This window comes from Drosophila innubila (genome assembly GCF_004354385.1).
Source record: "Drosophila innubila isolate TH190305 chromosome 2L unlocalized genomic scaffold, UK_Dinn_1.0 4_B_2L, whole genome shotgun sequence".
Taxonomy (NCBI): Eukaryota; Metazoa; Arthropoda; class Insecta; order Diptera; family Drosophilidae; genus Drosophila; species Drosophila innubila.
The window spans coordinates 2260204-2284284 of record NW_022995372.1 but is presented as its reverse complement, the minus strand read 5'-3'; the positions used below and the strand labels follow the sequence as shown (position 1 = coordinate 2284284).

The window sequence follows — 24081 nt, the reverse complement described above, 5'->3', positions numbered from 1 at the left end:
ATCCGAATGTAATTTGTTGTTGCCTTGTCGACGAGCTTGCACTGAAAGTAATCTATTTTTGTTTTAGTTATACCTATGTTTACCCTGGAGAAAGTGTAGGCTAACTTTTTTTTTAAAGTGCAACAAAAAAAACGATCGCTTCAATGTGTTTGTGTTTTTGTGTGATGGTTTATTGTTGAAACATCTTAGAATTGAATTTCGACCTTGGGTTACCTTTTGTCAATTTTTTTGCCCATACAAATCGATGCACTCTAATGAATATATTTAATTTAATTTTTGTTTCTAATTTTTATTTAGTAGGTACATGTTCAGTAAAAAAGCTCAGTGTGGAAACCATTGATTTACTCGCAGAGTATTTTTTGGTTCTTTATTCCACATTAAGTTCGGTGATGGTCAAGGCTATGGATGCTTCTAATCAGTAGCTCGTACGTACCAATACACACGCACAACACGCTGAGCACACACACACACACAGATAACAGATGAAGAGAGAAGTCGAAATAATTTAGAAATGGTTGAGAAACTATATATGGGACAATCGGAGAGTAGAGCTAAAAGCGGAACTGATAGCTGAGCTGACATTTGAACTCTCTTCTCTGAGCTACTTTTGGGCAGCATGACATCACACACCATAAACTGAGCTAAAATGAATTTTAATTTTATTTTACTCTCTTTTCATCTCGCTCTCACTTTTTTCTCTCACTCACTCTCTGCGTCATTTTTCGCCAAACATATTTTTGGTCGATCACAGAGTGCTGAGGGTTTAAGTGAATCTATATGTAGGCAAAACTGACCTACATGAATAATATTCATTTAATATATTCATTTTTATTATTAAAATTTAAAGTTTATTGAGCACATTTATATACAACTGCACAGCATAAATAACACTAGGCAACAAAATTAAACTGTTACCGAGGAGATGAAGCCCCATATGACAAAAACAATATTTTTTTAAAGGGTGTAGTTTTTTTTATTGAAATCATAAAAATTTTGATATTTTGTTTTTAGATATTTGTAGAGGTCCGTCTACATTTGTCACTAATACTCGAGAATGCGTAAGCCGATTTTAAAATGCATTACTCATTCTGAAAGCTAATGAATATATTTGTTATTCATAAATACACAGTTTTATCTAGTACATAGATAATGCCATTTTTTAATTTTCTTAAAAACTAAACAGTTTTCTAAGTAATGAATGTAATGCTTCATGTAAATGCTTCAACTGCCTCTTTGAATTATCAGTTTTCTGCGTATTCTTTGAGTCTGTAGTTCGTAGGCTTGATATTGAAATATTTTACTTGTTCTTTGCTTACATAGTAAAATAAATCGATACTCGTATCTTGCAAGAGTTATTCCATATTTGTTTTTGAGCTGCTTTGAGGTTGGTTTTCTTTTCAAAGTGAACTTCCAATTAGAAGCTGTTGCAATTGACCATCAAAATCAGACCACAAGTGACATTTCTCACTCTATCTCTCTCTCTCTCTCTCTCTCTATGTATATAGCTTGCACTCTCTCTCTCTCTCTCTTTTTGTGACTGAGGTTAGCTCGTTATTGTTGCCACTGGCTTCGCCGTCAATTGCAGCTGACTGCACCACAAAATTCAACGCAATTTGTAAAATGAAATCGATTCAATTGATTGTTGACTTCGCCATGTGACACACATGTGTGTGTGTGCATGTGTGTGTATGTGTGTAAGTGTGTGTCTCATTGTCCCTTATGAAGCTATGGATGCCATCCTGCAGGAAGCAAACTGCCAACGACGGTGACAGGTGTCTAAGGGGTGAATGCATGTGTGTATGAGTATGTGTGTGTGCGTGTGTGTGTGTGTGTGTGCTCCATGTTGTTATCCTTTTGCTCAACTGTCTGTGTGTGTTTGTGTGTGTGCGTGTTTTGCACTTTGCTTGATTAAATTTCAATATTTACTAAAATGTCGCTGAACTCTTTTTGACAGCTCTGTAAATTTCATAACCAGAATGGACATAAAATATGGTCAACAGTGTGTAAATTTGAGCATGACATGGACATAAAAGGACACACACACACACACATTGAACTCACTTTTTAATATTTGTCTCTTTTTATGTTGATATTGTTGTTGTTGTTATTGTCCCACTCACCATTTGTTGTAGTTTGTCATGTGAATTGCCAACAATAGTTTTATTACTATAGTAGCACAATTTCGAGATCAAAGATAATAAGCTTATCAACACATTAATCAGAATTAAATAGACTGCTTTACTTTCTCACAATAGAATAATTAAAGCATATACAAGGTAGTTATCATATTCTTTGTCGGAAAGTAATCAGTTTTATTCAATTCTAATTCGTGGCATTGTATTATAATTTTAGTCATTTGAGATACTAAGATTTTGTATTATTATTGTGATGGAATTTCAATTTGAAAGCAACAAATTACAAAGTATAATTATTTTATTCGTAGTTTATTATTATATTATAATTACGCTAGTGACGATTACAATTTTAAAACAAATTTTAAAGGGTTTATCTAATTACTTAAGAATAAAGTATGTCCAAATACATTAATAGAGTTTACATTCTTGGCCTTATCATCATTATGGCTCTTTTCAGGGAGTACGCTTCACCGCGAAAACGGTCCCAAGTAACGCCCCTGTTCCGGATATTGTCGTTGTATGTACCAGTCAAGTGGCTGCAAGAATTCAAGTTTATAAACAATGTTTTTAAGACATTTCCAAGTTCCTCATACCATTCAGTACAATTGTTATGCCACCAGCCGCCAGTGTAAATTTTGGCACAGTTTCCAATTGAACAACGATCATTATCCCGATCAACAGTGGTGAATTCCATGCCATGTTGATATCGGAGTGAGTCACCAGCAGTGCCACTCGCTTTTCCCAAAGTGAGTAATACATAGTTTGAGTCCTCGTCACCAATTGCAAATCTCTCATACCGCTCATATCTTTCAGCTCCATCAAAGTCTTCCAGGACTACGAGCAACTCCTGACTTCTGTTTGCAGTTAGTGCATGTATCGTATCCAATCCTAACATGAACTCATTGTCCAGATCTCCAAATCCTTTTCTAAATGAATTCCAGTTCCGATCAAAATCAACACTTCCATCAGTCCGTCTTAAAATAATAGTCCAGCCTCCTCCTTGAGTCCTTGCATCGCAAGCCATTTCAATTGGGTCTTCACTGTTACTGGGAAATAATATCTTATAGATCCCACTAGAGGACTCCGAATTGGAAGTTGCTTCCACACAATCATGTGCGTAAGGTTTTGATCGAAATGAAATAGTCTCATTGTATTCGTTATTCGAAAAAGAACCAGATACCATTACATAAGTATTTAATACAAATATTATGAAATTTATATTCAACATCATTTTTGAGACTGTAACCAACTGTGAACTAAATGAAACTAATGATAATCAGAAAAATAGAGGATGATAATTTTGTGAAATTGCACTTTTTAATACTAATTAAATTAGTTATACTAAAAAGTAATTATATCGCTTTATGTAAAATATATATTGTTTGTAATGTAATCGGATTGGTTGCGTGTTACGTAAATATTTTGTAAAGTTTTTCTTTGGACTACATTTGAATTTATCATTCGAACTAGATGAAAATTATTTAGCCACAATTGGAATCATGCTTGTCAAGATTTAAGGATGCTTGGAACCTCCAGCTTTTAATTCGCGATGTCAAAGAAAATGTACTTAATTTAATATATTTTAATTTGCTAAAAAAATGGGAATAAATTATAACTTTATGGTAAGGTACATAAAATATATTTGAATATGTATTTATTTGCAAATTTAGTTGTACTTATATTTGAAAACTAATTTTTTTTGTGCCTTAAATATTAACTGATAATCGTAAGTAAATAAAAAGATCTCTCAATCGTAACGTTGATTTTCCTATCAAGAAGCATTTTTTTACTAAGTATATTCAAATTTCAGTTGACATTTTAGTTTAGAATAGAAAAGAGATTCAGCTCTATATCCGAAAATGGAAAAGAAAGATATTAATATAGATGGGTAAGTTGCAAGACTTTAAGCCATGCTCTATTTTCTACTTATCCTACTTCAGTTTGGAATCTAATTATGATTATGATACAATTAAATATTCTGACAAGTATGTGAAATTAAGGGCAACCAGTTTAGAATTAAGTGATATATTAAAAACTGAACAGTTGGAAAAAATTGGTAATTTTATTGAGGAAGACATTGCTGTGGAGAGTGATTTAATAAAAGAGAAGAATTGTGTACAAGATGATAGTCCTTGGTATGAAGAGGAGGATATAAATTTGGAACATATGTATAAAATAAATGATGCCAAGCAGATGGAATTGGAAATTTCAAACATGACAATGGATTTTCATTACAATAAGACTGAGCCGAAAAGCGAAATAATTGGAGACTTTGTGAAGAATGAATATCCCGTAACAAAAGATATCAACGTTGGTGCCAATATTGATATGTCAAAGCTGAAAAGACTCTTCGGATCCTCGGAAATATTGGAAATGCAAAAGAATCTCGAGTTGAATCGAATAGAAAGTGAATCTGATAAAGAGAGTAATAATGAATTGGAGTCGGTTTGTTGTAGAGCAACGGAAACGGAAATACCTATAATACCAGATTATGATATCGATTACGATAACATTTTTGAGAATATTGAAAAGGTGGGCGAGATCGAGAAGAATCTGCAGCTGCTCTACAGACCCTTCACCTGTCTCGTCGACGTCAATTGTCGTTTCAGTCTCTTCGAACTGGCGATTCTTCTCGACAATTCCCGTTATGATCCAGCCCATCATCCGGCCTTAACGTTACGCCTACGTAATCCCAGTGCTGAGGCAAAAATATATGCAGGTGGTAAAATAACTTCAACGGCTTTAACAGCCGATTCAGCTCGCAATGCGATACTTAAAGTAATTCACATGGTCGAGGAACTGGACTACAAGACGGACATTACAGTCTTCAGTAAGAATATTGTGCACGCCTCCTTCTGTCTGCCCTTTAAGATTGATCTGGAAATGCTCAGTGAACTGCATAGCGATCATGTTTCGGGCAATCGAGAAGTACGACCTTTTATAACCTATAAAATTGAGGGAACTACCATGAGATTTGCAGTATTTCCCAATGGTTTCATTCTTGTTCTGCATTCGAAGCAACACAGCGAGACCCGAGCAGCTATAGCTGCCTTTCTGCCGATCTTGGTACAGTTTAAGAATGGTTATCTTACACATACTGAAAAGTATGGTTCCCTATGTGGCGATGTATCCTTTCGAATCTTGTGGGAGCGCAAGCTGGAGGAAGACAGCGAAGGAATTCTGCTCTACTCTTAAAAAATACTCTTTAAAAGATATGCGAGTTATAGATACAATAAAGTAGAGAAAGTCCTACATTTAAAAAGCTTTTTATGAGGTGTATTCTTAGTCCGTTACACAGAAAAATAATACTTCTAAAAATCAAGTTTAAAAATTTGCAATTTTAACATATAAAGTAATAGAATTATTATTTTAAAGCAGGCTTATTGAGCAGATTTGTTTTAGAAATTGACAACTTTAACTACGTATTACAGGGTATACTGCTAGTACAGCACTTCTACTCAGTTGTAGAAGATAATCCACTACTTTAGTGGGTAAATTCTATCTATCGCACTTAATGCTTGTTTCTTTTGCGTTATTTGAAAATGCTGCGAACATTTGTCATAAACCAAACTCGTCGTGTACGTGCAGTGTTTACACTCTGAAGTTTTGGGGCCGCAACACTCGGCAACTTGTTTAAATACGTGATTTATTTACCATCCAACTGCTGCAGCGGGATCTACCAACATCTCCAGTCGTTCCATTCAGTTCCTTGCCAGCTGCAAATAGGGCTCTACACAACTTGAAAGCCACGCCAAAGTTCCCAAACACAAAACAACAACAACGACAAGACAAAAAAAACAACGACAGCAGCAGCAACAACCAAATTGCAACAGAAGTTGCAACAAACTGTAGCTGCAACAGGCGCATACATAAATAACAAAACATTCTCTACAACAAGTTGAAGAAGATGTCGCATTATGCGGCCCACAAAAGTTGCAAGTTGCAACAAATACGTTTAAAGCGTGATAAAAGCACCTACAACCAGGGAATTATACCGGAACCGGTACCGAAACGTTGCTATATCCTAAGTCTGACCATCTTCAAGCTGTCATACCTTTAGTAAAATGCAACCGATATTCAAGCGGAATGTCATTTTGATCATGTTTTGGCCTCTAAATTCATTCTGCAGTCACACTTTATTAAATTATAAAAAAATTATTTTCCTGTAAAACTCGATTTCGATGCTAAGGGTCCCCCCTTTGGAATTTTGAAAATTGAAAATTTTAAATCTCAAGTTTTCACTTTTAATCAACTCCTTATATCGTAATTAGTATAGAAAAACACTTTAAACTTGATTCTGAGACCTTTCATTTTCTTGTAAAAAATCATGTCAAATCAAACAAAAATGTTGACTTGTAAAGTTGCTTGATGAGGAATCTGACCAACTTCAAACTGTCATAACTTTACGAAAATTGAACCGATTTTCAAGTGGAATGTCATTTTGATCATGTTTTGGCCTCTAAACTTGATTCTGAGACCTTTTATTTTCTTGCATAAAATCATGCCAAATTGGACAAAAATTTTGACTTGTAAAGTTGCTCAAGGGTTCGACCAACCTTAAACACTCATAACTTTGACAAAACTAAACCGATTTTCCAGCGGAATGTCATTGTGGTCACTTAACTATTTTTACATACAAATATTATAAATTTTAAAAAATATATATATATATATTGACTTTTTTCCGACAACATTACGTAAACATTAAAATGTTTTAATATTGAGAAACAATATCTAAATCAAAATTTGTATTGAAAAATCATGAAATTTTAATTTTTATAATTCTAATAATAATTCTATTCATAAAACGAGTTAAGAAAGGGTTGAGTTGGTTGACGATTAAATTTTGAATAACGCATTTGTATACTGTCTTTTTTCTACCCAGTGATGAATATTCAAGCAGTTTATTTTTTGCTTAAATAAGTATTTCACATATTTTCCTACTTTGAGTGTGGTATGTTCTTACCTTAAAAGTATAAAATATATTTTAAATGATGAAGAAGAGATGTTTGACCTTATAAAGTAGATGGATAATCCTTTAGTCACATAGAATAAATATCTTATTAAAAAAATTTATTATTGTTTGCGCAATGTTAATGCTGCATAATGCGCTTGAGTTGCAACAAATAAATAAGCCAAAATAAATGCGAGATAAGTTTCAATTTGAAAATGTCAAACAATTGTAATGCAATGTAAATTGTTTTTGGTATTAGTTTTTGGTCATTAAATGTTGGCAAATTGCCAACTTGCCAACAGGGCAACAGTTTCAACCATTCAACAATTTTTCGTCCATTTTAGCCGCATCATTTGGCGCCATGCGTTCAAATAGAAATTGCAAAAAATTACAACAACAAAATGGAAAGGGTAAAAATGGAATAAAATTATTCTAGCATATCGGTTGAGCATTGCTGAACACGTACGCTGATATTATGACTATGGCAGATACGAGTGCTGAAAAATAATTCCAACAATTTTACACAAAGTCCAAACCATTTTGTATTGTCCCATGTGTTGTTTCTGTTTTAAATGGGCATTGAGGGGTTAAAATAATGTTCAATGACTATAATTAAAATGGGGAAAAAGGGATACAATTATATGTGAGCATACCCATAAAAATAAATTTGCTTCAGTTAAATGAAAAGTCAAGTAAATATATTGAAGAACAATTTCTGAAGTAGTAACTTAGCAGCTATAGATTATGCTTACTTAAATATAACATATTCAAAAGATTAGTGTGTAAATATTTATTGAAAAATAAATGTAAAATTTATAATAAAATATTTAGTTTTTCTGAGTAGATATACCAATATAGAATTTAGATTATAAAAGGAAAATACAATGTAAAGCACGTAACATATTTTTTATCACTTTCTTGGAGGTTTGGTTACTTCCAAATTGAGCTAAATTTAGCATATTACATATGTATATTTTGTGGAATTTTTGAATTAAAATATCAACTGTCAGTGCCAGGAATCACTTAATTTAATGTCTGAATCATGAAATAGGAAGCAACTTTCAAGCTAAGAACAAAGCGAAAGTTAACAGAACCTATGACAATTAGTTCAATTTAATGTTAGCACAACTTGTGAGTACAATGAATGAATGCAATGTGAATACTTGTTTGGCAACGGTGTCACGTTTCAGATGAATGAACGATTCTGGGAAAGAAGTGCGTAATTTGAAAAGCACATGTTGTATAGAATATATGTGGAATGGAAATACACGAGACAGCTGAAGAGCTAGAAGGTCCAAAAGTTGTTTCAATTTAATTTGACTTTGATCGCCAGCTGACGCAGATGTTGTCATCGTCATGTCATGTCCTCATCCTCAATCCTCAATCTCATTCCATTTTCGCATATGGAAATCAGCAATATTAGAGAAAGCATATCTCATTTTGTTTATGAATTTTGCTCGTACATCAACGCAAGCTGTGCACAAGAATACGAGTATTCACACTCATATTCATACTCGTATTTATGAACGAATTTTATTTGTAATTCAAATTGATGAAATTTATGAAAATTGTTTTAACAGTTGAAGAGTTTTTATCACAAATAATTTTTATGTATCTCTTACATATTTTTCAAGTTGTTTTCATTTTTTCGCACTCTTTTTTTACACTTTATTTTTATAGCATTTTATAGAGATAAGGTTTATATGTATCTGACTCCTCACCCCTGTTTAAAATGTAAATACATAAACAGAAAAAGTTGTGTATCTCATGTCGAATGTATTTGGTTTTGTGTTTTATTGCCAAAGGAGCAACGAAGTAGCTGAAAACTTCATAAATCACAAAAGTTTTGTTTGGCCATGAAAAGGCTTAAGGGTTTATCAAAATGAAAATTTATTGGTGCTCAAATACTTGGGAAATTTTAGATTTATGTGTTCCGCTACTTCTCATCCAGCTTTGAGAAATACGTACATTAAATATATCAACATATCGACAACTTGGGCCATAAAAATAAACGACAAGACAAACCAATCTCAGTTTTGCACAGTTTCCTTTATTGGATTAACACATTCCTTAGATATTTATCGTGTGAATTGAAGAAAATTGCTGTTAATTTCAAATTACGAGACAATTTCCAGCTGGTAAACGTTGCCAATTAGTTGGATTCATTGCAATTCATTCCACTTGCGGTTCAGTTATGCTGCACAAATACAAAGTCAACTTTTAGTTGGTTTTTTTTTTCACCAATTTCCAGTTGTTGGTATTAATTTTCATTTAAATTCCGCTTTGTTAAATATGCAAAACTCTATCCCTCTCACTTATTCTTTCTCGCATTGCGGTCGAATACAGTTCCCTTTCTTTCTTTCTCTCGGACTGTTCTTGGAGTTGCCATTTTGCGTTCCAATTAAAATTGCAGTATTCCATTTTCGACACCTCGGTTTGAGTGTGTCTGATATAACCGGAAAATCCTTGTGGTTTACCAACAACACACTCAAATTCACACAAAGATGCAACATTTAATTGACTGTCACATTCACAGACCGACATCATTTGTGACCATAAACTAATTATCCATTTATGTGTGTGAAATGGACATTCTTATGTCAAGCTCAGTTTTTCTTACAACCTTTTTTGCCCATTCAACTTAATCAAAACTCTTTTTTTACCTTACCCTGTGTACTTTAAAAATGACAGAAAGTATATTATGAAGTATTAAAGTTCAAAATATGTAAAATGGAATAACATTTTAATTTATACGTATTTTTGTAGGTTCATATAAAAAAAATTAATTTCCTATAGTGGATTTATATGTCTGAAAAACCATGTTCCACAACCCGAGGCTACAACTTAAAACCTAGAAAACCGGGATCACAAAAAAGAGTTAAATTTAAAAAATATCAATTCCGAAATATATTGTTTGTATAAATAAAAAAAAAAAAACAAAATAGTTAATTATTTCCATTTTATACTACAAATCAACAAATAATTTTAGTTAAAAAGAATCCGCTATACTCTGCATTTTTAGCAACAGAAATTGCGCAACTATTTCTTACAGTTTATAAAAAACACAACTGTTCGCATTTCCGCATTCATTTGTTATCACTCTGTGTGTGTTGTGCGTGTGTTGGTGACCTCGAGCTACTGATTAGACGCGTTCATAACATTGACCACCACTGAACTTGATGTGGAAATAATCTACCAAAAACAAAAAACTTCTAGAAACATTTCATTTTTACCCGCTAGCAGCCAAAAAATCAAAAAATCATGTGGCTAAAAAACAAATACAGCGATATTGAAAGTATATATAAAGTATATATGTTTTGTATAATCGTTCGAGAATTGTTTTCTACTACTCAAGTCAAATTTTGACTCAATCAGTCTTCAAATTCGTTCTGTTAAAATCGGTTGCAAAATGTTGGCAAAATTAATTTTTATAATCCTTGTGTTAAATTCATATTCAACGTTCTCTAAAGCCATTTATGTTTCCGAAAACAATGACACAAAGTTACTTATGTCAATGCATTCTAAACTTTCCGAATTGAGTTCCGAAATATCGAAATTTTCCCAGACAAATCAACTTCTTAGAGCCGAGCTCGATAGACAGAAGAAAGTGGAAGATAATAAAGAAACGGAATTTCTGAGAGCCGATGTTGAATTTCTTAGAGGGACTATTCAATTCATTAAAGCAGAACTGGAGCGACAAAGAAAATATGGAGACGATAAGGAATCTGAGTTGAAACAACAGAAGAAAATTATAGAGAATAAGGAGTTAGAGACTCAGTCTCTACGGGTGGACAATCAATACCTTAGAACGGAACTGGAAAAACTGAAGAATGAGGGAGTTGATAAGGATTCAAAAATTCGGCAACTTAAAGCGGAGATGGAACAACAAAAGCAATGTAAAGTGGACAATCAATCTCTGCGATCGGAAGTGGAACGACAAAAAAAGGTGATGGATGCACTTATTTACCCGTACAATTGTGCCGAAGTCAAATCTAATGGGATCAACGAAATACTCATTCCCAAATTTAGCAACCAATCTTTTAAAGTTGCCTGCGATCTGGAAACTCGAGGTGGAGGATGGACAGTTATCCTGAGGAGAATGGATGGAAGTGTCAACTTCTATCGCAACTGGACCGAGTACAAAAATGGATTTGGAAATCTGGATGGAGAATTCTTCTTGGGGTTGGATAAAATACACGCACTAACTGCAGACAGGAAACAGGAGCTACTTGTGATTCTTGAGGATTTCGAGGGGGATAAAAGGCTGGAGTCGTATGATGACTTTGCCATTGGCAACGAGGATCAACAATATGTCCTACACACTCTGGGTAAAGCCAATGGAACTGCAGGAGATTCACTCGACTATCATCGTGGCATGAAATTTTCTACAGCTGATCGGGATAATGATGAAAAGTCAAATGTAGACTGTGCCAAAGTCAGCACTGGTGCCTGGTGGTACAGAAATTGTCAAAACAGGTATGATGGAATGTGAATTGATTTTTAATGTTTCTCTTATTAACTTGAATTCTTACAGCAATTTGGCCGGGAAGTATAATGACAACACTAATCATAAGGGCGTCATTTGGTACCATTTCCGAGGTCACGAGTACTCCCTTAAAACAGCTGTGATGTTGATTAGGCCGAGAAAGTGAAGACGGATCCACTAACTAATGTATCCCAAACTGTTTCAATAATTTATTTTCATGTCTTGTAATATCCATTTATCTACTCTTTTATATGCATATTTGAAGAGAATAAAAATAAAAGTAATTGACATTCTCTCTATGTATCTCTCTTTCGATCACACTTCCTTTCTCTCTCCCCAGCTCTTTTTTTTGGTCCGTTCTGGCCAGATCCGACTAATGTACTACCTGAAGCAAAATGACTGACATCTCCTCACTAGTTTTTTAATACTAAACATATATTTGCAGAAAAAATTGTAATACCCTGTAGAAGAGAATAAATAGGGTATCTGTTCTTGGGTTATCAGACAGCAGCCTCCATCTGCCTGTCATAAACTTTCACCCAAACATATTTGGGAATGATAACCCAAGAACAGATACCCTAGTTATTCAATTTATGGTATATATATTCTTGAACAGTATCAATAGCCGAGTCGATTTAGAGACTTCGAATATGTCTTGAATTCCGAAAGCAGACTAAACACACATAAGGAAAAATCAGAGCAAAAAAAAAACAGAAACAAAATAATGGATATAAAAAAGATAATTTTAAAGATTATAGACTATTTATAGTAAAAGAAATCGATAAAAAGAATTTACGCACATTTTCTTCTTAAACATTTAGATATAAATTATACATAAATAGTTATTTGCAATTCTCGACAGTTATATATTTGTAAATTATGCATTTTGTGCGCACTTATAAATGCAAAAGGGGGTGTCGAGGAAATTCGGGAAATTCTAAGATACAGAGGGAGAAATGCGTAAGCCACAGCAGCCATAGCAACCAAACGGTTCAGCCTAATCTTCAAAGTAACCACAACCCTTTTTAGTTGCCAGTCAAGTTGTGAAAAAAAGCGGATAATTTTTAGCTTTGAACGGAAAAGTTCCCCTCGGGCTAAAATGCATAATTCATAAACCGGCAGCCATTTGAACTGCGCCCACATCGCTTCAATCCAGAGAGAGAGAGAGAGACAGACTGAGTGATAGATAAAGATAGAGAGAGAGAGAGAGAAAGAGAAAGAGAGCAAAGTTTGATGGTTCAAGTTTTTAATCGGATTCCAGAGCTCGATTGCCACCACATCAGCCACTCGCATCATCGTACTTTCTCCGTGGTTTTGCTAAGAAATTTCGACAAAAAGCGCCTCGGGTTTATCCACAACTTGAAATGGATAAATTTTGTACTACTTATTTACCCCCCGACATCATCGAAAATTCCATCACTAATTCGTTGGGAAGCAACTAAAATTAACTATTAACAAGCAACTACTCGAAGTTGAATAGGAGACACTTAAGACTGTCACTTGACAATTATTTAAGAGTTACGAGTTTTCGTAAAGGGTATACAGATGAAAAAACATTTTCTAAACATTTGCTTCTGTGTTGTCAGTTTTCTTTAAGAATTTCAAAATACTCATATCATCATAAGGAAGAAATTACCACATTGGTCTGTATAAAAATTTATAAAATCAATATAAAAATTAAATTGGTATGAAAAAACATTTAAATTTTATAATAAAAATTAAATATACATACCAAAAATATAAAAAGGTAACAAAATTTAGAAATACTTTTATAAACTGCATCAATTTGTACTGCAAAATATTGAAAAATACATTTTTGAGCATAATAAATTAAATCAAAGTTATACTATTATTTGAAAAAAAAAATTTTAGTTTAACAACTAGTTAATAATTTTGTTTTATTTAAAAAAAACGAAGGAAGAATTTTTTTAAATTTTTTGAGAAAAGAATCAAGAGAACAATTTTTATTATTAGTTAGATATTTAATATTTTTATGTTTTTATTTGACGTCAACTAAAAGCAGTTGACAGAGGGAACAAAATACTATAAAAATATATTAAGGTGTAAAAACAATTTGAATATAAAAATGTAAAATTAAATCTTATTATAATTAAAATTATATTCACTACTAAGAAAATGTAAGGTTGGCGGTCCGAAATTTTTAAGTTGGTGGATTGAAAAAGACCTAGAAAATCCAATCAGATTTGTGAAAAAGTTCAGAATAAGATTTTTATAAGTAGGAAATTGTAACTGTAAGTAAATCACTTACTTCTTATTTTAAGAAATTGTTATTTAGTATCTGTTTCTATCTACATTTTTACAGCTCTATTATTTTATGGCTCACTTAGGCTGTCATTTATGATGTATTGTTTTTTTCTGTTTAGAATATTTTAGTGTCCTTCAACTTAAGGGCGTGTCTCGACTTAGTTTAGGTTGAGATTTCTTGGAGAGCGGTATGAAATCGGTCGAGTGTCTAACTGCACGCAGTCTCTTGGGAATTTACTGGTTAATGGGCTTGGTTCCATTGCCGCCTTGTTCTCAGTTATTTCGCTTTTTATTCGCATTGTTTATTCGTTGTCTTTGGTCAGCTTACTTACTGGTGATTGTCTCGACCGGCTTCAGTTTCCTGTGGAGGACAGCAGGTTTATCCATTGGTTATATCAGTGGCACGGCTCTATTTATTGGCTACTCCTTGCTGGGTCTGCTCCTGCAACTTGAGAGTGCTCTCAAACATAGATCCCATGCCCGATTGATGGACTTGCGTTTTCAATCCCAGCTGCAGATGCAACGTCTGGGAATGTCACGGGGTTGCAAAAGGGCCTTGAGACTTTTGCTACTTATTGGCATCCAGTTAGCCTGCGATTTGGCCAAGTTTTGGGCCAATTCGAGAGGTAGTGTCTCGCCGGTTTTGTCGTCGACCATGCCACAAATGTGGTTGCTGCGCTTTCGCTACGTGCAACTGATCGAGCAGGTGATTGAGATGAATCAACGAGCTCTTCAACTGCGACACTCACTTCTTAGCCTGGCCGATGGCAATGATATTTGGCAGCCCTTTGGCCTAGACGAGAGCAGACAGTTGCAGACATTGCGTTTGACCTATGACCGCATCTTCGAAAGCTACGAGACCTTCAGCGATTGCTATGGCTGGGGCATGTTGGGTCTGCAGGTGATGTGCGGCTTTGAGTTTGTCTCCAATGCCTACTGGATCATCACGGAGGCCTACAGGGACCAACAGCTCTATCTCTATGTCTTCAATGGTGCCACCTGCCTGGCCATGGGCACTCTTATCACATCCCTCTTCTGGTACGGCGATGCGAGCACCGAAAATGTGAGTACGCTCATTCCAAAGATCAACAAAATTATTCTCATTAAAAATGAAATTTGAAAAAATAAACATTTTTTTTCTATCAAAAAATTAGTATCAGTTATTTTTATAATTTGTATTTGAAAAACTCACTTCACATACACTAAAAAACCTAATTTTTATAATTAATTTCTACTTATTTTTAATTTTTATTTTTGACATACAAAATAATAAAATAACTTTTTATCAAAAGCTTTATTTTACTTGTATTTTTTTCTAATAAACGTTTGTCGAAAAATTTTAGCCGAAGTTAATTAATTTAATAAAGCTGCAGACATTTTAATGAATTTTAGTAATAATACTCAAATGTGCTCCAGAAATCTCTAGAGTTTTTTGAGGAGATTTGCTTTAAAAAACAACCGTTCGAAATTTCGTTGTTCCTTAAATGTCAGAGGTTTAATTTTTTCGAGCATATTTCCCAAGACAAAAAAAAAATTGGCTGCCTCAAATTTACTGTAAGTTTAAAAAATCATTAAGCTTAGAAATATTTTATACTATTTATATAATTCATTAAATTTTTAATATATGCAGTTTTTAGTCAATCCAAAAAATAATTTAACTCAATGCAGTAATAATTACATTTTGTCAAATTTCTTAACAACTTTTTACAATTTATTAACAATTTTTATACAATTTAAAATATAATTTAATTCAGTAGATATTGCATTAGGTCAAATCTCTGACCAATTTCTTAGACATTTGAAAGCAATGTGTTGCCAGGAACACCAACAATTCCATTTGGGTTGCTTTTGAGCTTTTAGAGATATGTAGAACACACCTCTCTGATTTGTAAAAAAATATATTTATTTAAGTATTACTTAATTGTCTACTATTAATTAAAAAAAGAGTTAAGCTAATGTGTAAGAAATTGTAAATAAAAGTTTATCTTTTTGCAATGTTTCCCCATCTAGAATTTTACATTCATTCACATATTTTTTTCTCAAGGGTCTTAGGGTTCTTAACAGAAATTACTTTTATAATTACGACAATGATGAATGGCTTGAACTCTGCTGACATTGCACTTTTAGCTCCTTTACATATTTCACTCCACTTATTTTCCACACTTTTAGCTACATTTCATATTCCGTTAAGTGCTTTCCACATTTGTACCGTCATTTAAATATTCCTTTGATTGTTTTTCCATTAGTCGCCATGCAGTTGTTGAGAATCTCACGTCAGTTGTTCCATTTAGTGCTGTGTTTCTTTGGAGTCCGTTGGAATTTAAATCTCCATCGTTTGCAGTTGTTGATACTTGGTGTTTGGCTCTGTTGGTATCCCTTGATCTGGACACACACAGCAACACGTTCTCCGATCTTTGAGAAGTGTGCACTCGACTGTTTGATTACACACACGTTGTTCCTTCTGCTGACCTCAGGTCATCTCATCATTTTGTTGGACACTTTTCTGCAACGTCGCAATCATCGACCACTTTGGGAGCAGGAACGCAGCCACTTTGATTATCATCGCTCAGTTGCTCTCTCCATTTGTTTTGCTCTCTTGCCCAGCTTTGCAATTATGTTTGTAGTCTGCTCCTGTAGAATTTGGCTAAATGATCAGAGTAACTTGTCTCTCTTTTGGTATACAATTCCCAGTTATTTGGGCTTACAACTGAGACTCTATGGCTTTCTCTCCGATGTTTTGGTAGCCAATGTACGTGTGGTCTGTGTTCGGAAGAGCTTAAATCTCTTGGCCAGACAACAATCGATACGTCTTGGACAGTCTCCAGATGTTGAGTCTGTTGTTCAGTTAAAACTTCGTTGTAGCCAACTGAATCAACTGTTTGCTGTGATCAATTTAAGCTATGGCAACAGTCTCTTGATCATATTTATAGTTTTATTCTTAAGCTTTGTCTTCAACTCATATTGGCTGGTTAAGAATCTGCTGCTTAAGCCCGATTCTTTAGCCACGATTATCTTTCATTTGGGCATTTTAGGCAACTTGGGAGTGATTTTCTCGGTCATTTGTTGGCACTGTCAGCAGAGTATTAATCATGTGAGATGCACATTTATTTTAGTATATATTCTTTTAAAATATGGCATTCTTTTTAGAGTCGTCAGATCGGTTGTCTTATCTCTAAGCTGGTTAAACCTCTCGGCTGTAAACGCTACAACGATTTGGTCTGCGAATTTCTTTTACAAACTCTACATCAACGTTTTGTGCTGACCGCCAAGGATTTTTTTAGTCTTAATCTGCATCTGCTGAGCAGTGTTCGTTTTTTGATGTTTAAAATAAAATAGTATTTTAATAACCCTCTTACTTTTTTAGATGTGTGCTGCTGTCGTTACTTATCTGGTCATCCTCATACAGTTTATGTTCGCCGAGAAGGGCTCTCAGGTTGCTCTGAAGACGGAAAAGTCACCCGAGCTGCAACTGGAATAAATGATAAAATGATCCTAAGAATATTTTAGTTTTTAATAAATTAGTTAACATTAAAAAATGGTGTTGTAATTTTTAAAACGTTTTTCGCACTCACCAAAACACATAAATAACTTGTCTGAAAGGCTAAAGTTTTGTTCGCGTGCCGATTTTTTTTTTTATTTTTATAAAAAAAAATCCATGTTTTTCCACCTTTAATACACAGTATAAAAACAAACGCGAAAAAATGCATAGATAAAAAATAAAATTCTAGGTATACTCATTTTGAATTGGGTTTCCTTAAAAGAATACATTCTAATTACATACATTTATTTTAACTCTTATTTTAAAAATTTTTTATTACTTTTAAATATGTCATTAAAATTAAAAAAAAAATAATTATTTCATTCAGAAGATTGCCTTACAATATTTCACAATTTCGCTTGCAATTTTTACATCTTTTTAACACAGTAGTAAGCAAACATTCGACTGGGCAATGTGTCCTTACATGTTCTAAATTTGCCTTAATTATTTATGCCACCCACGAATTGTATTTGGGGCTTGGCAAGTCTGAATTTGCCGCACACACAATTTCCCAGATGGAAAACTAAGACTATATAAACTTGAGTTTTTCTTAAGCGCATTTTACAAGCAGACAAAACTACTTCACGCATATTAAACTGACATTTCACAAGCAGAAAAGTTTTCTAATATGCAAATTTGATGCCAAATACGAACCACATGCAGAAAAGGATAAAGTAGCGCCAAGAGCAGAAGCAGGAGCAGCAGGAGCACATCCTTGAATTAACACGTGCGAGTTCGCATTAATTTGTAAACTCCTTCGGGGTTTGAGACAAAGGTTTAAACCTGAACCGGAGGTTATCATGGGTGTGTTTTATCAGCCCCAGAGACATGCTAAGAGAATGTAGGGCTCTCTCTCTCTCCCTCTCTCTCTCTCGTTTTGTGGGAACAGTTTTTGTCGTTAGCTATGCAAATGTCGAGATATGTAAATATTATTTACCACACGGCCAGATGCTCAAGATGAAACTCTCCTCTTAATTAACATAGAACAACTAAAACACTCGATTTGCAAATACATATTTATGAAGAGCTCTAAGCGTTGAGAGTTTACTATATTATTTATTTAGCCCGATCCTCGGAATAAATTAACGAGTTAAATGCGAAAAGCAGATGGAAGCATTTAACTACGGATCAGCACTTCAACATCTGTTTTTTATACACTTGAGCGGTTGTTTATATCTTTCTTAACTTTGTATTTTAAAGCAATGAAACAGAAATTAAACTCAGCTTCAACTATTCAAATTTGAAAAATCCTGCAACGATTTATTTTTGGCGCAGATTTACGAAAGGTAACTCTTAATATCTGTTTTCCTTTTCTAATAAATATATGCATACGTAACTACATATTTTTTAATGAATATAAAGTTGCTAAATCAAAGGCTTAAAAAATGTAAAGACTCATAACTTTGTTAAATATAAGCCGATATTCAAGCGGAATGACATTTTGTTCATGGCTTAACCTTTTTAACCATTTAACAAATTCGTTAAAACAAAGTTTTTTCCCTGTAACCCTTTGGAATTTTGAAAATTGTAAATTTTAAATCTCAAGCTTTTACTTTTAATCAACTCCTTGCTGGATCCAAGGTTTGACCAACTTCAAACACTCATAACTTTGTAAAATATAAACCGATTTTCAAGCGGAATGTCATTTTGATCATGATTTGGCCTTTAAATTCATTTTGCATTCAAATTTCAATAAATTTGTGAAAAAAATAATTTTCTCTAGATCTTGATTTTGATGCAAAGGGTCCCCCCTTTGAATTTTTCAAATTTGAAAAAATTAAATCTCAAGTTTTCACTTTTAATAAACTTCTTATATCATAATTAGTGTAAAACAACACATTAAATTTGATTCTGAGACCTTTCATTTTCTTGTAAAAAATCATGTCAAATCGAGGCAGAATTTGGACTTGTAAACTTTCTAGATTCAAGGTATGAGCCACTTTAAACACTCATAACCTTGGCAAAACTGAACCGATTTTCAAGCGAAATGTCATTTTGATCATGGTTTGGCCTTTGAATTCATTCTGCATTTAAACCTGATTAATTTTAGTAAACAAATTTTTTCTTTACATCTAGGCTGCGAATTTTATGTTTGGGAATTTTCTCAAATACATAAAAATATATATTAATTATACAACCGATATATCATAAGACCTTCAAAAAATTGTAGTATTGATCCTTGCTTTTAAAAGTGAAAATTACTCGTAAATTTCTTTGATTGAACGCAGCAAACTGGGAGTTATTTGTCAAAAATTATATTTGTTAAAAGTCATTTTTGACATTGAAGTTATAGATTATTTTTTGTATGCCAAAATGAATCCTAGTTTTGAAGAAATGTGGAATGGTTCATCCTCCGTAAGTTGATGTACGAATTGTGAGAGAAATCTGTTGTTTTAAAATCATTATATAGCCAGAGAATGCAACCACGGATGTGAGCAATATATTTGCATCGATGCAACCATATCAGGTGCCCTTTGAGAAACCCACGGGAAGTGATGCCCAAATGGTATCAGCCTATAAGGCGGTACACACGTGGAACATCTTGGAAGCACCGAACGATCTGGAGATGATACAGTCGAAAACAATTTGCAGGAAGTGTATGTTGCACACGAAAGTGTGTCGACAATTTGGCCATAATCTCAAGAGATACGAGACCGAGTTGCATATGGCCAAGCAAATGAATTTCAATCAAACCATATAAAAGATGGAATTTTAAATTTTGGAAACTTGTATTGTATTATGTTGTAAATAAATTGTAATTAATTAGAAATTGGACTTGGGGCATCTTTGGCTAAGACGTGGCAACTTGTTGGGTGTTGCCCCATTATTTGTGCACTTATTTGCATCACTCTCGACCAGAAGCTGCTTCAATTCCGCATTGGCGCCCACCTGACAATTGCGCCAAGGTGGCAACAACAGACTCGTTGTCACCGAAGGCGTTGTTAGATGTTGCACAATCGGTTTGGTCAACTGCAATGTACCCAACTGAAAGTCTTCGGTTTTTTCCATTTGACTTATTTTGATATCCTCGACATCTATGCAGGTTTTATTGCTCAAATTGGCAAAACGACGCGCCTCAACGAGCTGATTACGAGCCAGAGCTAAATTTAAATATATATAGCTATTTATTCAACTTTTTTTAAAATAGATTTCAGTTTGCTCACTGTAGGACAGATCCAGTAGATAACGCCGTGTATCTGATTCGACCTCGATATCGTAACATTTCAGCAGCTTGTCTATAAAGTCCAGATCCCAGCTAATTTCCAAATCAGACTCGGTTAACTTATATTTGTTGGCCATTTTGGAAGTTGAACAATTTTGCAGTTTGACAGGCAATCAATTTGTGTGCACTTATCGATAAATTACACACACTGTGAGCATTAGTCAACACTGCTCAAAACTAACAACACTAACTTTTACATTTTCAAACAAAAAAGCCATTCAAGTTCTTCTTTCCTTAAAAGTTACGACTAATTGCCTTTTTTGAGAGAGAGAGAAAGTTGATGAGATAGTTGAGTATTAGAGAGAACACGAGATTATAAGCCAATTCAACTTTATTATTTTTTTTTTAAGAACTAATAAAAAGTTGCGTGCATGTATGAATATTTGATTCACTTTGCAAACGATTCAACTTTTTTGATGAATTTTCAATTTTTGAAGAGGCTTTTGTCTTGCAACGAGCCCTGGTATCTAAAACTGAACGATGAGGCAAATCATTTGGCTAAACTTTTTAAATATTCATAAAATTTTCAGCAGACAACTTTACCCAAAAATTTAATTAGTCAAATGAACGAAAAGTTCCGTTCACTTCAGTTCTTCAGTCCCTTAACCCATTTCAGTTTTTCACTTTTTGACAGACAATAGAGTTGAGTCTTTAGGCTCATAGATTTAGTATTTAGCTTCGAGTTTGGTCCAATTGAAAAGTTCAAATAGATTTCTAATTAATGCAAAAAGTAACCAAATATTTTACAAGTGTGAAGCTGTGTACTTTACTGATTGTTATACCCTGTAAAATGTGTTCAATAAGATGCCGCTTCAATTTTTTGATGTGCCATAATATTATCTTTTTTTAAAATTTAAATTTAAAAACATACATTTTTTATTTTCTTATCAAATTTTTTAAATGGAATTTTAATTGCAATTTTTTACGACCATTTAATAGTTTTAATAATTTTTCCAGACTTTTGTACTTTGAAATTTATATTTTTTTATTATTTCAGCTTTAAATCTAAATTTAACTTTTTAATTTAAAAATATTTTTCATAATTTTAGTTAAATCTTATTCAACTATTCTTAGTTGATAAATAAATAAATATATAATTAAAATTATTCGATTTGTAAGTGAACTATAGTTTCAGTTTCAAATATATGGTTAAGTTTTCAATATGTTTTAGGTAAATTAAATAAATTATTATATGGTATATTCTAGTATAAATAAAATTATTCGATTCGTATGTGAACTATAGTTTCAGTTTCAAATATATGGTTAAGTTTTCAATATATTTTAGGTAAATTAAATTATATTCTAGTTCAACATATTTCTATATGTCTTTTTTATTTGCTGTCTAAAGTAAGTTTGTAGTCAGTAAATTTTTTAAAATTTGCCAGCAGATATTTGAATAGAAATAGAGGGTATAAACTAGTCTATTCATTGTTATTTGTGCAATTTACGTTGTGTTCTCTTTTTTAAATATATATGTGGCATATAAGTCCGATTGGGGCTTATGGTTTGCAATCTATTGCCAGTTGTAGGCTGGCAAATACGTGCTTTCGCCTCATTCTGACCAAGTTTGTCAGTTTGTCAGTTTGTCCATTGCCAGTTTCCATTTGCTATTTGCCATTTGCGATGGCCGCAATGGAAATCGAAGTTTTATGCTAATTTCAGTCACAGCATACACTCTCATATGCATATATCTTTCGTCTCTTATCTCTGTCACTCTCTCTTTGTCTCTCCCTCTCTCTTTCTCTGGCTCTCTGAGTGAATGGGCCTTATCTGTTTGTCGGAGGCCTGTCAACACAAGGAATTACATGGCAATTACGAATTTGTTTATGGCACACTGAAATCTGTTCGCTGAGTTTGCTCAAAGATCTGTGTTGAATGTGCTGAATAAAAAATAAAAACTACGACAACATTCATTCACATATAACCCACAACAAAAAAATTAAAAGTCTTCCACTTGGGAAAACTTTTTTGATAAACTTATAAGAATGTGAAAATGAGTAAGGAAGAAAAGCTAATCAATAGCACAATTTGTAATGCAATCAAAACTCCGACTCAAGCCTAATAAATTGCACATACGCCCTGTAATCTCTCATAGGACTAACCAGAGGGAAAACTAAAAGACAAGGGGAGAGTGAGAGAGAGAGAGAGAGAGAGAGTGACATAGAGAGGGAGAGAGAAAAGTGCGTCACTTAAAAGTTTGGCACTCACTTGACCAGAAACTTTTATTTTCTGTTAGCAAATTTCCCATGGGGTAACAGCAAAGCCAGTCACAATCTCTATATATTTATATATATAGACAAGAGAGATTGGGAGAGTGGAATATGAAAGTTTTTGTGTCCACAAATTGAAAATATTTCACAGTCATATTTAATTTACGTACAACTTGTGGTCAAATCTCCGAGGCAATCAAACATTTTGAGTGCCGCATTTTTTAACAATTTCATTTTCAGCAGTTAATATATATATATCACTGTAAGCATATCTATATACCTATATATATATGTTTATGTCTGCAGATACTTTTATAGAGATGCCAAATATTTAATTAGATTTGAAACTAATCGCCGTTGTCATTTGAACCTTGTTGACTTTGTCGTCTGCAAATTTAATGGAGCTCAATAAAAATGTTGTGTATACTTTTTGGGCAGTAATGAACTTGTAGATACCCCGTAGTCCATTAAAAAATGTAAATATTGAATTTTAGAGACACCAATAATGTTTTTATCTCACTTTAAATATGTTTTACTCAACAGATAGCTTTGAAATGTAGAGGGCATAGAGCGTATACCCTGTAATATTAAACAATTGTTAATTTTGAAGCAAAAAAATGAATGTTTTTCTTTTTAGATAACTATTACTTGGCAGGCAACTCTGAAATAATATATTATATGTATACCCTGTAATTTAAGCATTTATCGATTGTTAAAAAAGGCAACTTTATAGTTTCTAAATTTTCAATTGTAGTACATCATACCTCTTTGGTTACATTTCGGTGTTTACAGGCTATTGCAAGAAAAAGGATGTAATGAGCACATAGAGAAAGCAAAACTAAATAAATAATTCAGTATAAAATGTCAGCAGCGTTGGCCAAGGCGACTAACAACTACAATGAGAACGGAGAACTCAGCGGAGACATAATGGGGAGAGAGGAGAGAAGAGTGGGGAATGTCTCACAATTCGAGCGGAAGTGAGAAACGACAGAGAAGCGACTGCGGAGACAGCACAGATGCATTCAAGGAAGCAATTGTATTGTCTGACTGCTGTTTTCCACTTTAGTTTTCTGCCACGCCCACAACACACTGGTGACTCTATCCCTCCCCTTTCCCTCTTCCTATCCCTCTCCAACTCCATTTTGTAACTTGTTGACGTTGATAGTCGTACGTGCCGAAGGTGAATGGCATCTGTGGACGCGAAATTGAATTCGTGCCTGGCAAGTTTCACACAACTGAATTGAGTCACAGCGACAGCGACAGCGACATC

The 24081-nt window shown here is 33.6% G+C and overlaps 5 protein-coding genes across 5 annotated transcripts; 4 read left to right on the top strand and 1 right to left on the bottom strand.

The window, feature by feature from the left end:
• Window positions 1-3894: 3894 nt before the first annotated feature.
• Window positions 3895-5403, top strand: LOC117782333. Its single transcript, XM_034619429.1, has 2 exons — window positions 3895-4023; window positions 4076-5403. Exons 1-2 carry the CDS (start codon window positions 3995-3997, stop codon window positions 5328-5330), a joined length of 1284 nt encoding a protein of 427 aa, XP_034475320.1. The 5' UTR covers window positions 3895-3994; the 3' UTR covers window positions 5331-5403.
• A 5185-nt stretch (window positions 5404-10588) lies between these two features.
• Window positions 10589-11863, top strand: LOC117782335 (ficolin-1-like). Its single transcript, XM_034619432.1, has 2 exons — window positions 10589-11565; window positions 11624-11863. Exons 1-2 carry the CDS (start codon window positions 10598-10600, stop codon window positions 11739-11741), a joined length of 1086 nt encoding a protein of 361 aa, XP_034475323.1. The 5' UTR covers window positions 10589-10597; the 3' UTR covers window positions 11742-11863.
• A 2167-nt stretch (window positions 11864-14030) lies between these two features.
• Window positions 14031-17318, top strand: LOC117779603 (gustatory receptor 23a). The gene is made up of 3 exons (XM_034615841.1): window positions 14031-14903; window positions 16988-17146; window positions 17205-17318. The coding sequence occupies exons 1-3, from the start codon at window positions 14031-14033 to the stop codon at window positions 17316-17318; spliced, it is 1146 nt and encodes a 381-aa protein (XP_034471732.1).
• Window positions 17319-19664: 2346 nt separating this feature from the next.
• On the top strand, window positions 19665-20125 carry LOC117780666. Its single transcript, XM_034617291.1, has 2 exons — window positions 19665-19733; window positions 19789-20125. The coding sequence occupies exons 1-2, from the start codon at window positions 19692-19694 to the stop codon at window positions 20077-20079; spliced, it is 333 nt and encodes a 110-aa protein (XP_034473182.1). The 5' UTR covers window positions 19665-19691; the 3' UTR covers window positions 20080-20125.
• Window positions 20102-20678, bottom strand: LOC117779602. The gene is made up of 2 exons (XM_034615840.1): window positions 20543-20678; window positions 20102-20479 (listed from the first exon to the last, which is right to left on the bottom strand). Exons 1-2 carry the CDS (start codon window positions 20676-20678, stop codon window positions 20142-20144), a joined length of 474 nt encoding a protein of 157 aa, XP_034471731.1. The 3' UTR covers window positions 20102-20141.
• Between the last annotated feature and the right edge of the window lie 3403 nt (window positions 20679-24081).